The sequence below is a fragment of the Colletotrichum truncatum genome (assembly GCF_014235925.2).
Source record: "Colletotrichum truncatum strain CMES1059 chromosome Unknown Contig_0001, whole genome shotgun sequence".
Classification (NCBI taxonomy): Eukaryota; Fungi; Ascomycota; class Sordariomycetes; order Glomerellales; family Glomerellaceae; genus Colletotrichum; species Colletotrichum truncatum.
This window is the reverse complement of record NW_027222398.1, coordinates 5389256-5402325: the sequence shown is the minus strand read 5'-3', so window position 1 is coordinate 5402325 and position 13070 is coordinate 5389256. Positions and strand designations below refer to the sequence as shown.

The 13070-nt window shown below is 53.7% G+C and overlaps 3 protein-coding genes across 3 annotated transcripts; 2 read left to right on the top strand and 1 right to left on the bottom strand.

The window, feature by feature from the left end:
- Positions 1-1212: 1212 nt before the first annotated feature.
- Positions 1213-3602, top strand: CTRU02_201517 (fungal specific transcription factor domain-containing protein; the record flags this gene model as incomplete). The annotated part of the gene is made up of 4 exons (XM_036728983.1): positions 1213-1326; positions 1381-1749; positions 1837-2304; positions 2361-3602. 4 exons carry the CDS (start codon positions 1213-1215, stop codon positions 3600-3602), a joined length of 2193 nt encoding a protein of 730 aa, XP_036579134.1.
- A 2117-nt stretch (positions 3603-5719) lies between these two features.
- Positions 5720-7769, top strand: CTRU02_201516 (MFS aflatoxin efflux; the record flags this gene model as incomplete). The annotated part of the gene is made up of 3 exons (XM_036728982.1): positions 5720-5956; positions 6047-6667; positions 6723-7769. 3 exons carry the CDS (start codon positions 5720-5722, stop codon positions 7767-7769), a joined length of 1905 nt encoding a protein of 634 aa, XP_036579133.1.
- A 1702-nt stretch (positions 7770-9471) lies between these two features.
- On the bottom strand, positions 9472-12585 carry CTRU02_201515 (uncharacterized protein; the record flags this gene model as incomplete). The annotated part of the gene is made up of 5 exons (XM_070203873.1): positions 9472-10868; positions 11307-11963; positions 12027-12202; positions 12300-12388; positions 12481-12585. 5 exons carry the CDS (start codon positions 12583-12585, stop codon positions 9472-9474), a joined length of 2424 nt encoding a protein of 807 aa, XP_070062455.1.
- Positions 12586-13070: the final 485 nt, after the last annotated feature.

Genomic DNA, 13070 nt, shown 5'->3' with positions numbered 1-13070 from the left:
CACAACACGTCGTTCCCAGTGGTCACTTTCTCCTCTTGGCTGGGTATCGCTGCCTCGGATTTCTTGGAATCCCGACGAGTCAGGGCTACCCAACTGTGACCCGCGCCCGCATTCGATTGATTGATTCTTCTCACTTCTTCTGGACTGCCTTCGCCGCTGTCTTTGCTGACGCTTTTATCAGCATTGCGCCAGTACTGGTCAAAATAGTGTCACCACCTACCGGCAGAAAAAAAAAAAAAACACCCCAACAGACTACTGCTGTTTCTTTTTTTTTTCTTCCTTGGTCTGTCGGTCGCCGTCTCATCCTTTGACCCTCGTCATCCACTCTTGTTTCCCACCACCACCACCACACCCTCCACCACCATCAGCCGCCGCCCGGCCGTTCTTTCTCCCTACATCCCACCAAGTCGCATCCATACCTCTCCCGCCAAATTTGGTACGTACGCGCTTTAGTGACTGCCTAGGCCCGAGTATTCATTTCCTATCAGCCCCGCCAGGTATAAGTTTGCACACATCAGTGCCGCACGCGCGTCTTCAAACAGGGCGCCCCAGCTCTTAGCCTCGATCAATTCAAACCCTGGCTCCCTAGGCCAGGCCTCCCGTCCGCACTTCCCGGACCAATCCCCGATCAACCTTCGACTTGCCATATTGCGTCCGCCAACTTCCACCACCACCTCTACCACTTTCATCCGCCGTACCGCACTATCGGGGGAGCATAACGATTCAAAAAACGTTCTCCTTGCGCCACTCTCCGCTTGTTTGGTAATCCGCCTCGCCCGTGATCACAAAATCTAACCAGGATCTTGTTTTCCTGCCAATTTCTAAGCCGATAACCTTACTTTCCACCGCGTCAAAGTGCTCGACCCGCAAACCTCGCCAAAGAGGGGCACTCTTCACTCCCAACTCCGGTTGTGTCGAGACTCTTCTTCATTTTATTACTGGCTTTAGGTCTCACGTCCGCCACAACTCTCCCCTACATTCTGCTGGAACGGAACCCCTGCAACCACCTTCTTTTTTCTTATTCTCTCTTTCTTTTCTCTCTATTTGTCGGCCCCCCTTTCGCCGGGGAATGATCATAAGGGCCGCGCGCCCACGCCTTCCGATCCTGCGGGTTTGATACCCCGATTCTTGGACGAGTTCGTCCAGGTTCAAACTTCTCCTGTGGCAATCATCACGTCTCCATAAAGCCTCCCCAGCCTCCCAGCCCTATCAATGATGAGCACCACCTCAAGTCAGCACAAGAGCCCTAGGGTTTTGGCTTGTGTCCTCTGTCAGCATCGCAAAATAAAATGCGACCGCAACACCCCTTGTTCTAATTGTATCAAGGTACGCCGTCATTGAAGTCGGTTTGCCAAGCGTACCTTCCGCTGACTTGTACAGGCCAACGTCGCATGTACTCCCTCTACACCAGCTCCCGCCCGAAAGAGGAGGAGGCCAAATCAAGACTTGCAAGAAAGATTGGCCAGGTGTGAAGCTTTGTTGAAGCAGTATGCTACGAGCTCAACACCACCGCCAGCTGGACCACCCACCGTCTCTACAACATTCTCTCCTTCTAGTCACATCACTCCCTCCTCAGCAGGTCCATCTCCAAGTATTACTCAACTGCCCTTGCCTTCAGGCACAGCCTCTGTCGTCGACGATATTTCTTCGCCAGCAACAACATCATGGAAGCCGGCGGGCAAAGTAGTTGTCGAAGATGGCAGTGTCAGGTTCATGGACAGCTATCTCTGGGCAACCGTTCATGACCAGGTGAGTACTATTGACTTTATCAGATTCGGCTTGCTTTGACAACCTCGTTCGTATTTTACCTAAAACTTGCCCTAACCCTTCGCGTAGTTGACAGCCATGCGCCAAATCATCGAGGCCGAGGAGGAGGAGCAGAGTGTGCTTGGGTCTGATGCTGTTACCCCCGACGACAACGTAGATCTCTTGCTGAACGATTTTGCAACCATCGACTTGGAAGATGTCACTCCGTCGCCCGTCCAAATTTTTAGACTTTGGCAAGTCTTTTTGGAGCGGGTCAATCCCATTACCAAACTCATACACGTCCCCAGCCTGCAACCTCTTGTCGTCGAAGCCGCGGCCAACCACTCCAATGTCGCCAACAACGCCCAAGCCCTCCTGTTCTCCATCTACCTTGTCTCAACTCTGACCATGACCGAGGCCGAAGCTAGGCAGATGCTTGACTCGTCCAAGGAGGACGCGCTCAAGAGATTCACTACTGGTGTCAAGGCAGCGTTAACCAAGGTCAACTTCCTCAAGAACCACGATATGATGACGCTACAGTCCCTGATCCTTTACTTGGTTCGTTTTGACATCTGTGATTGCGTCGCCAAGCCATGACCGCTAACTCTATGTAGATTTCTCTTCAGGGCCGGTACAACCGCCACGCTGCCTGGGTTTTGAGCGGCGTGCTGATACGAATTGCTCAAAAAATGGGCCTTCACCGCGATGGAGACTCGCTCAGCCTCACTCCGTACGAGACGGAAATGAGACGCAGGCTTTGGTGGCAGATTATTATGCTGGACACGAAGTACGCAATGGTTTCTGGGTTCTGCGACACCCTGCTTCCTTGGAACTGGGATACGAAGACTCCGCAAAACGTCAACGACGCCGACCTCTTCCCCGGCTCAACCGAACCCATCCAGCCACGGGAAGGCCCGACCGAAATGGCCTTCTGCTTGCTGTTGTACGAAATTGGTCGATTTATCGTCGAGAACCGAATCCCCGATTTCGAAGCCGTAGTGCTCGGCGCCATGGAGAACGAGTCGGCAGATTCCCAACTTGCAAACCAAGCGACGCTTGCCAAGTATCGAGCCCTGATCGATAACCTGGATTCTAAGCTTATCGCGCTTGAGAAGAGATATTGTGATCCTTTGGCAGGCAATATTCACATCGTGGCCGGCAATATTCGGTCAATGATCATTGACAAGATGCGAGCGATGATGATTCCGATGCGCGAGCTCCCAGAGTGGGGCACCGAAATCTTCAACGTACAGGATAATATGTTTAGGATATCTCTCATGCACCACGAGCACAACGTCGAATTGTACGACGTCATGGAGAACACTGGCTTTGTGTGGTTTTTCAAGCTCCACTTCCAAATGGACGTCTTCATCGTCATGGCGGGACAGCTCTACAAACGACCAACGGGCAGACTGGCGGACCGCGCTTGGAAGGTCATTGATCGGATATATCAGTACCATGAGGAGCTGTGGGATATGTCGAAGAAGGAGAATGCGCAACTGGGTATTTACATGCTCAAGGCGTGGAGGTCGCGAGAGCGATCGTTGGCACACCTCGGTCTGCCTTACGAGACACCACTGGCTGTCCCCAGGCTGCAGGGTGTTGTCCCCCAGTCGAGCTCAGAAGTTTCGTCAGCTGGGCCGTCCCCAGCCCAGCCCATGAAGATGGAAGTCCCACCGCGACAAGACCAGCCTATGGACCAATACTTGGGCAACTTCTTGGATACGACAAACTTTTACGACCTAGACATGTGGGCGGACCTGGGGGTTCCCAACGGCAACATGAACCAGCAATCGGCAGCGAACCTCTTTGGAACTTTTGGCAACTTTGGTGCACCACCGACAGGTAGATGGTGAAGGCGCGAACTACATGAATCGAAATTCCCGAGCAGAGGCTGATGGCCTTGAGAAAGGGGACAAGCCAAGACGGAGGACGTCTTTACTTTTTGCTGCATGGGAAGGGGCGGGTATTCTGGCATGGATTGGTCTTTTTGCGTCGGCTGTACAGTGACAACTCTCCACATTTGTAACGATACTGTCATGAGACGACGAATCTACCTAATGGCAAATAGAAAGGATTCAGTGAAGATTGGGCAGTTCCAGGATTGCCATCATTGTCCCAGAGGTTGTACTATGGTCCCCATACTCTGGTAAATTTACAGTGTCAGACGGCGTCACGGGCAAGGCATAAGCCGCAGCTAGTCGCGCGGCGGCTTACGGGCACAGAAGCATCATCTGCGCATCTTTGAGGTTACGACACCGGCATGCGCCTAATGAATTGCCCAATACCTCTCGACTGATGACACGCGGCGCACACGGCTGATGGGTCATTTGACGCCGGCAAATGCACAAGTGGCATTTGCAAAGGGCAACATGGGGTGATTTTGGATGTCGTTGATTTGGAGCTATTGCTAGTGAAAATCTGTCCTCAACGCGCTCTTCGGGTCTGGAGGGGGGCGGTGAAAACGGGACGGGCTCCGAGAATCGACAAGTAGGACGCTGTGCCACGTTTAGGCGCCGATTCAACCGTATAATACGTATAATAGGGCAGGGGGAAGATGCGACGACACATGCAAGCCTCGTATCTTTGGTCCTTCCGAACCCCGGTCCCAAGATACTGGATGGCATGATGCGGGGCAGCGCGGGCGTTCACAGGATGGGCCAATCAATCGGGCTCGGTGGCCGGGGAATTTTGGGCATGATGTTTGCTCGGGGCCATGGAGACCGGGTGTCTCGAGTGCCCGCGCCCCGAACATTGTGTCCGTCTCGGGCCCGAAGGCTCGGCTTCGGGGAGTTTGAAGGGCGGGCTAGTAAGGTCTGCGCAGGGGGTTAAGAGATTATTGGAATAGCGTATAAAGACTTTGCGCCCGACGTTCCCACCCATACTTTGGAAATCCAGGAACAAATGATGCTACCTATGTATATCTGAAAATGTCTTGTAAGTTTTCTTGTTCCTCTGGAAATGCGAAAGCCTTGTGATGTGTCTACCCTTGCTTTGTACGAACCAGCAGCGCTGCTATTGTAATAGACGCCTAGGATATTGCCTGGGGGCTTTCCCCTAATCAATTCTCGGAAATCTTGAAAGAAAAACGAAGAGCTCCCGCGACAGACTATACGTAACGGCATCAGTGGTTCGATTCTTGCGTCTCAGTTTCCCCCGGGAAAAAGGCGACGGAAATAACACACTAAAACACAAATCCGAAGCATTTTTTAAGGACGCTTGGCCCCCAGCTTCGATGAAGCTTGATTACTCTTGATTTGCATGTCTTTTCCCCTTTGGGCTCGCCGAGGGCACGTATACGTACGAACCAATGACAATGCTCGAAACTGGCTAATTGACGCCGCTCATCTCTCCTGTTTGGTCTGAAGGTCGGGTATGAGTGGGTTCATTCGGGAGCCACCCCACCGGGGGGGCCAATTGGCGGCGAGTGACTCTTACGGTGTCATTTTTATCCCTTTGAGTGTGTGGACGTTTTTGGTGTTAGTTTCTGCTGGTCGAGCGTCGGCTCGAGCGAGGGGGAGGCTTTGCGGGAGCCAAGATTGGAGGCTCTTGTTACATTTGTTGTTGGTCCGGGGGTGGCAATACGAAAATTGGATCACGAATGGGTTGTGTTTTGTTTTGTTGCTATTTTCTTTCTCTTGCGATCCTTTGCATTTTTGTCTTGGTTCGGGAAGTGCAGCAAGGGGGGCAAGAGAGACGAAGAATATAACAGGACCAGTTCAAATCTTTTTCATCTTGGTCTTTTCCCCCTCTTGGTTCATCGTCATCATACCAGTTGGTCCCGTTCAGTGATGCCAATGTCGCCTAGATTGTTTTTGTTTGCGAGAGACGTTTGGTCATGATTTGAAGCTTTGGCATCGATTCTCGAACCAAGATACACGAACCAACACCGTTGACGACCACAGATATTCAACCTGTTACTTATTACTGGGCACATAATTTGAAGGATACGACTGCAGAGTCGACTGCAGTCATGATGTTATTCAGAAAGAGGAATAAAACGGAGGGTGACGTCGCACCGCCGACGACCGACACCACTGTATCACCACAAGCGAGCAAGACCGACGATGACCTCAAGAAAGAGGACCAGAAACAGCCTGCGCAGGCTCCCGCAGCTACCTCTACGGCGCAGTCAATACAGTACCCGACCGGCGTGAAGCTGTTTCTCATCATGTTCTCACTCCTCGTCACCATGTTTCTCGTCGCAGTGGTAAGCATCTTCACCAGACATCCCCCAACCTCGTCCGCTATCTGCAAACCTTTGCGTGAAGAATCATGTACTAACTTCAACCCCTAACAGGACCGCCTAATCATCGCCACAGCCATCCCCAGAATCACCGACGAATTCAACTCCGTGACTGACATTGGCTGGTACGCCAGCGCTTACCTCCTCACCAGCTGTGCCTTCCAGCTATTCTTCGGCAAGCTCTACGCCTTTTACAACGTCAAGGCCGTCTTCCTCGTCTCCGTTTTGCTCTTCGAGATCGGTTCCGCCATTTGCGGTGCGGCGCCCAACTCCATCGCCTTCATCATCGGCAGGGCCATTGCTGGCATTGGCGGTGCGGGTATTAGTTCCGGTGTCATTATCATCATGGTCCATTCCATCCCACTGCACCGCCGCCCCAAGTACCAAGGTCTGTTCGGTGCTGTTTTCGGCGTCGCGTCCCTCGCCGGGCCGTTGTTGGGAGGAGCCTTCACGACGGAGGTCACCTGGCGCTGGTGCTTCTACATCAACCTGCCTCTCGGCGGCGTTGGCGTCTTGGTGATTATCTTTCTCCTTAAGCCGCCTGCCCCGGCTGGCGGCGGCAAGTTATCCTTGAAGGATAAGATCAAGCAGCTGGATTTCCTGGGAACGTCTGTTATTGTCCCCGGGACGGTGTGTTTGCTTCTTGCGCTGCAGTGGGGAGGCGTCAAGTACACCGTAAGGTCACCATCTAACCCCAAAAAGTGAGAAAACCAGCTAACACACGAGACAGTGGAATAGCTCTCGCATCATCGCCCTTCTAGTCCTCACGGGGGTCCTCTTCCTCGCCTTCATCGCCGTCCAGATCCTCCGCCCCGACACCGCCACCGTCCCCCCACGCATCATCCGCCAGCGCTCCATCGCCTTCGCCGCCTTCGCCTCCTTTTGTCTCGGTGCCCAGGCCATGATGTTCACCTACTACCTTCCCGTCTGGTTCCAGGCCATCAAGGGCTACTCTGCCGTCGACTCGGGTATCCGAACCCTCCCCACTGTGCTCACCATGATGGTCTTCTCCATCATCACCGGCTCCCTCATCTCAAAGATTGGATACTACACCCCCGTCATGCTCTTTGGGTCCAGCCTCATGTGCATAGGCGCGGGTCTGCTCACGACGCTCAAAGTCGACAGCGGCGCGGCCCAATGGGCGGGTTACCAGGTCATCTACGGCATAGGCATGGGACTGTCGTTCCAGGCGCCCAACGTCGCCGCGCAGACGGTGCTGCAGCTGCGGGACGTGTCGGTGGGCACGAGCATCATGCTCTTCATGCAGACCCTGGGCGGCGCCATCTCCGGGGCGGTCGCGCAGAGCATCCTCAGCAACGAGCTCGTCGACAGACTGCGCGCGATCCCGGGGCTGGGGGGCCTGGACCTCCAGGGAGCCGGCGCGACGACGCTGACGCATCTGCCCGACGACGTCAGGGGCCCCGCGCTGGAGGCGTACAACGAGGCGCTGAGGATCGTCTTCGTCGCGGGCGTGTCCGTGTGCTGTGCTGTGGTCATTGGGCCGGCGGGCATGGAGTGGAAGAGCGTTAAGAAGGAGCAGCAGGCCAAGAAGAAGGCGATGCAGGATGCCGAGGCCGCTGCTGCTGCTGCGGCGGCGGCGGCGGCGGCGAAGACGTCGGCGGAAGCTGGTGTTCCTCCTGCTGTTGTCGACCCCGACGCGAGGAAAGAAAAGGATGTCGATGAGGGGAGTGATGGGGGTGCTGGTGATGAGAAGGATACGAGTCGGGATGATGGTGTGATGGGGAGTACGGAAATAACGGCTGCGAAGGGTAGCTAGGTGTCTTTTATGTCGTGTTGCTGGGCGTTTTGTTTGCTTTAATGTAGACGGTTTAATATGGCATTTCTGCACTCACGGGAAGTTTGCAGTATTTAGAAGGTTAAATAGCTGGGAGCAGGTCTACCAGCACTGCTTCGTTAAGAACCTAGTACGTCTGTGTATTGATAATGACGTTACTGTATATGTTGACAAATGAACATGTCAAGTTGATGTGTCTCGTGCTCGTGGTGGTGTCTTTGCTCGACTTCACGGACGTTACCTGGGCCGGAGGTACCTGTTGATATTTTGAATGCAGCTAATGACAGGAGTAGATGGCACCGAGGGGCGTTGAAATTGCAGTGAAGTCAGAGCCAGCGGGAATCCTATTTTAACATTGCGGGATGACGTGAGATGGCGAATCTTGACGAATACACCCTAGCCCCTTGGCGAAGGGGAAAAAGAATGCAGTGAAGATTTGGAGAAGGGGGCGAGAAATGCTGAGGTGATTTGGACAGTGAATGTGCGGGTTCCTTCATTTAGGACCATGGCAAGTTTTTGAAATGCATCATATACGCCTGGTATTTCATAGGCTAAGTTGTTCTAAAACTGAGAATGAAAAGGAACCAGAATGCTGCGCGTTTGGAGCGTTGATTTGATACCATGATGTTGAGCTAGGATCTACCGTTTATTGATCTGGCTGGCTGAAGTCAGGTATATAACTATTAGACATCTTGTTTGTACGGGTCTTCTTGAATAGCTTATACGCTATATTTTTTTGAGTCGACTCAATGGAGAGATACTTTCAGAAGAAGTAATAAACGGCCGACAAATAGTAATACTATTTGTTAACTCAAGGGTCGTCCGACTACGTATCGCCCTAAGGTCACACGACCTGTATAAGCCAAGGTGAGAGGTAGTAAAAATGGCAATTAACAAAGAACTATAAACAGACATCTCTAATGCTAGTACACTAAAAACATTGAGTATTGAAACAAGTCTTATTAAATAGATTTCCTCTGATGTTATACTTCCCCTATTTCCTCCTCTCCCCCTCTTTTTCCTCTTCCTATCCCTTTTCTCTCCCTCTCTTTTCTCACCCTATTCCTCTTTTATCTCTCCCTTTTTTCTCCCCTTCTCTCCCCCCTTATTGCCCCCCCCTGTCTCCTCACTCGTCACTCATTCCTTTCTTCCTCATCCTTCCGCTTTCATTACCTAAGTAGAACGATCTAGCCCCTTGGTAGGTCATATATAGGCAACCAGCTTCATCTGCTGTCAGCGCGTCGCGCAATCCTTAAGCTATGAAAGCATCAAAAAGGGTCGGTTAATGCTAGGCCAGCAGCTCAGCATTACGGTTATACTTATAAGAGTCCCGCGCGCCGCTCCTTGCATACTCATGTAGTCGGCTCAGATGCAACAAGTCATACACGGGCTCAACCCGTTACACGTATAGCCTGGTAGGGACACAAGGTGAAGAGGTGCCTCTCAATATACACCATCGCAACCGCCGCATACTAATAATCAATACTGCTCTTGAATTTTCCAAAGTAGTATAATACGTTTAGTAAATAGAGACACCAGGGTCAAAGTATATAGTTACTAGGACACTCCTAGCCCAACGCAGCTATTGCAAACAATGGCAACAGCTATAGTAATAATTATATAGGTAAGAGTTATTGCTACTCATGACTAACCAAGACGTCGGTGTGCTCGGAGTCCTATAAGATCAAGGCTGAAGAAGAAAGCCGGCATTAAAGCCGGCATTTTGACCGGTAGTTGTTGTGGCCCCCTCCCACAATTCGCAAAACCGGTCAGAGTAGTAAGAGAACAACGTGCACTGGGGCTGCTGTGAGCATAGCTCAGCACATTTCAAGAAGCTGTTCGACCCGAGCGTTCGCTGCTGTATTTGTGAGCTGCCTTCCCACCGCTCGCCGCAACGCGTTTCGTATTGCTTCCCGTTCACTGTGGTAAGGGGGTTCGGCGATGTTGCGCATGAGACGGTCGGCTCGATCAGGACACCCGAGTTTACAAAATTGGCGGTTTGGCTGGTGGGCTGGAACGGCCCGATGAACGTCAAGCACTGGAATGTGTAGAGGGTAAAACCGACGCACTCGAACTCGCCTGCACACTTTTCCGCGCATGCTGCGTAGGTCTCTTGCCGAGTCTGCGATATGAGGTTACTTCCGCTATATGCCCGCCCGCAGTCCTTGGTGAACTGGCGTCCGTTCGTTGTGACGAAGGGAGCCGGCGAGCCCTGGCAGCTGTCGGCGCCCGGGACGGCGATGCCGGAGTCGTCGGTGGTGCTGGGGCCTCCGCCTTGAGCGTATCCGTTGTACAGAATGCATATCTTGTTCGGCGAGTACTTGAAGATGGTGCACGTGGGTCTCTTGGAGCAATCCTCGGCACATGCCGCGAAGTTCGGGTGTTCAACCACCCCTCCTAGCTGCTCTGTTCCTGCATATCTGAGCCCACAATGCGTGTTGAACCGGCGGCCGTTGGGGGCGACGAAGGGGTCCGACGAGCCCTGGCAGCTGTTCGCGGGGGGAGGGGCGGCGATGCCGGAATTGACGGTGGGGTCGGCGCCGCCGACCTGGGCGTTGGCTCCGCTGAATGTGAAGCATCGGCGCTGTCCCGTCAGGTGGAAGGTGGTGCACGAGGGGTCCGACGTGCACTGCTGGGCGCAGTCTAAATAGTTCGCCTGCGGGGTGTTGGACAGCTCCGTTGATCCAGTATACCGGCTTCCACACAGCTGGTTGAAAAAGCGCCCGCTCTGCAAATAGAAGGGGTCCGTCTGTTCCCGGCAAGTCCTCGTTAGGGGCACATCGAAGTCTATACCGGAATTTATATAGTAGTCCTCGACACCAGTAGCCCGAGGGTCCCCCCCGAACCAACTGCAAAGGTTGCCTTGTCTCATGACGAAGACGGTGCAAGAGATGTCCGCCGAGCACTGCTCGGCGCATGCTTGGTAGGTCCCAAGATTGCTCTGTGAAATGAGAAACTGGCCGATGTACTCATACCCGCACGCCCTGGTAAATTGGCGTTCATTCATTGTGCTGAAGGGGCTCGAAAGGCTCTGGCAGCTGCCGGCGGGCGGGATGACCACGCCAGAATCAACGTCCGGACCTGCATAGCCGGCATACTCACCAAATCCACCATATGTAGCGCATGTGCCTGCTACCGTAAAGGAGAAGGTAGTGCACAAGGGGTTTAATGAGCACTGCTCGGCGCAGGCTATGTAACTCCCTTGCACATTCGAAGATAGACTCGTAGATGAGGTATACTCCAGCCCGCAATGTCTGTTGAATGGGATTCCATTCAATGTGTTAAAGGGGTCTGTCTGTGCCAGACAGCTGCCGGGGACCGGAACCATGACGCCAGAATCAACGTCCGGGCTGCTATTACCGTTGAACCCACCCACTCCACTATATATGGCGCACTCGCGATATATTGTATAAAAGAAGGTAGTGCAAGACGGGTTTGCTGAGCACTGCTCGGCGCAAGCTGCGTAACTCGCTTGATCGCTCGATGATATAAAAGTCGTCCCTATGAACGTCCGCCCACAATGTCTGTTGACTTGACGTCCATTCGATGTACCAAAGGGGTCTGTCTGTGCCAGGCAGCTGCCCGCGGGCGGGACGAGAAGGCCAGAATCGCCTTGACCACCGGTGAGAGAGGCGTCTCCAGCCCACGTAATGCAGACGCCGTCATCCCCGTAGAAGAAGACGGTACACTGGCCGTTTTGCGAGCACTCCTCGGCGCATGCACCATAGCTCCCGGGTGTACTCTGTGCTAGCTCCTGTCGCCCTGCATACTGGCTCTGGCACTTCTTGCTGAACTGGCGGGCATTTGATGTCCTGAAGGGGTCCGTAAGTTGCTGGCATCCGCCGGCCGCCGGAGCACGGAGGCCAGAATCGATGGAAGCTTCGCCACTGTCCTGAGGTATCCCGGTAAACAGGGAACATGTGTTTTCCAGCGTGTAATGGAACGAGGTGCACCGGCCGTCCTGTGAGCATGCTTCGGCGCATGCTACGTAAGTTTGGAGCGTGGACTCTGATAAATACACCGGCCCGACATATGTGCGGCCGCAACGCGGGTTGAATTGATCTCCGTTGGACGCGCTGAAGGGATCTGTCTGCCCCGAGCAAGCGCCGGTCACCTGGGGCACTGTAGACGTGGTGGACGAACTCGAACTGGTGTCTGTAGATGACTCGACAGTGCCTGTTGATAGTGTCGATGATATTGAGGGTTCTGAAGAAGTGAGTGATGTCGGTGGCGACTCACTTGCGCTTGCCGAGGGATTCAGGGGCGTTGTGGATGGGGGCGGCGATGACTCGCTGGCGCCCGCTGGAGTAGAGGCAGTTGTTGAGAGATCCGGTACAGTAAGAGATGTCGGCTCGGGTGAAATAGCCACGATCGTAGTTGTGGTTCTGCCGGTTGTAGAGTTGGTGAAGGAAAAACTAGGAAAGCCGGGAGAGAATGTCCTTGTCGCGGATCCCCCTGCTATCGTACTTGTTTCACCACCAACAGTTGCAGGTTGACTAGGCTGAGCGGTACCAGGGCTGGTAGACAGCCTGCTTGTCTCGATGCTCGGACTGAGTGAAGGCTGTGCGGGTGAAGTGCTGCTGGCTCCAGCCGACACGATTCTTCCGTTTTGGCACTGTTCAACTATCGACGGGCGTTAACAATGACCTTCTTCAAGTGCCCTGCCGAACCTGTGTTTATGCTATAGACTTACCACCGTACGTGATGAGCACCACTGGCGCACATCCTGGCGGGCTTGATGTGAAGGTGATGTAGACCTGTCCGGTGACGCTATCTTGGCATAGGCCTGACCGTCCATTGGGCAACGCGGGGTTCGTAAACTGTAAGACTCCGTCGACGGCGGCAAATGTCGTTGTGATGGCGCCTGACGGCACAGATGTACTGGGACGGAACGGCTTGAATGACTCCCCAGCCAGGTAGTAAATAGGCACGTTACCGGCGTAAAGCTGGCCGAAGGAAAGGGTGAAAACAGCGGCGAGGTCGCAAGTTTGGGCGTTTGCGGTGATCCCAATGTCAACGAAGCCCCCAACGGCCCTCTTCTTTATATGTCTTTTTGAGGTCCCTGGGGCTGGAGCAATGAGAAAGATTACCGCTTGGCCAACTATCGCACTGGGGGAAGGCGTTGGATTTGAGGCAACTACACTGGGAGAAGTCGTACCACCCACAAGCGTGTTGCCCGAGGATGTAGCCCCTGATAGAATGCTACTCGGAGGTGTACCGCCTGACGCCGAGATCCCAGGTCCTGTTGGTATCGACGGGCCGCCAGCGCCACTGGACACCGCA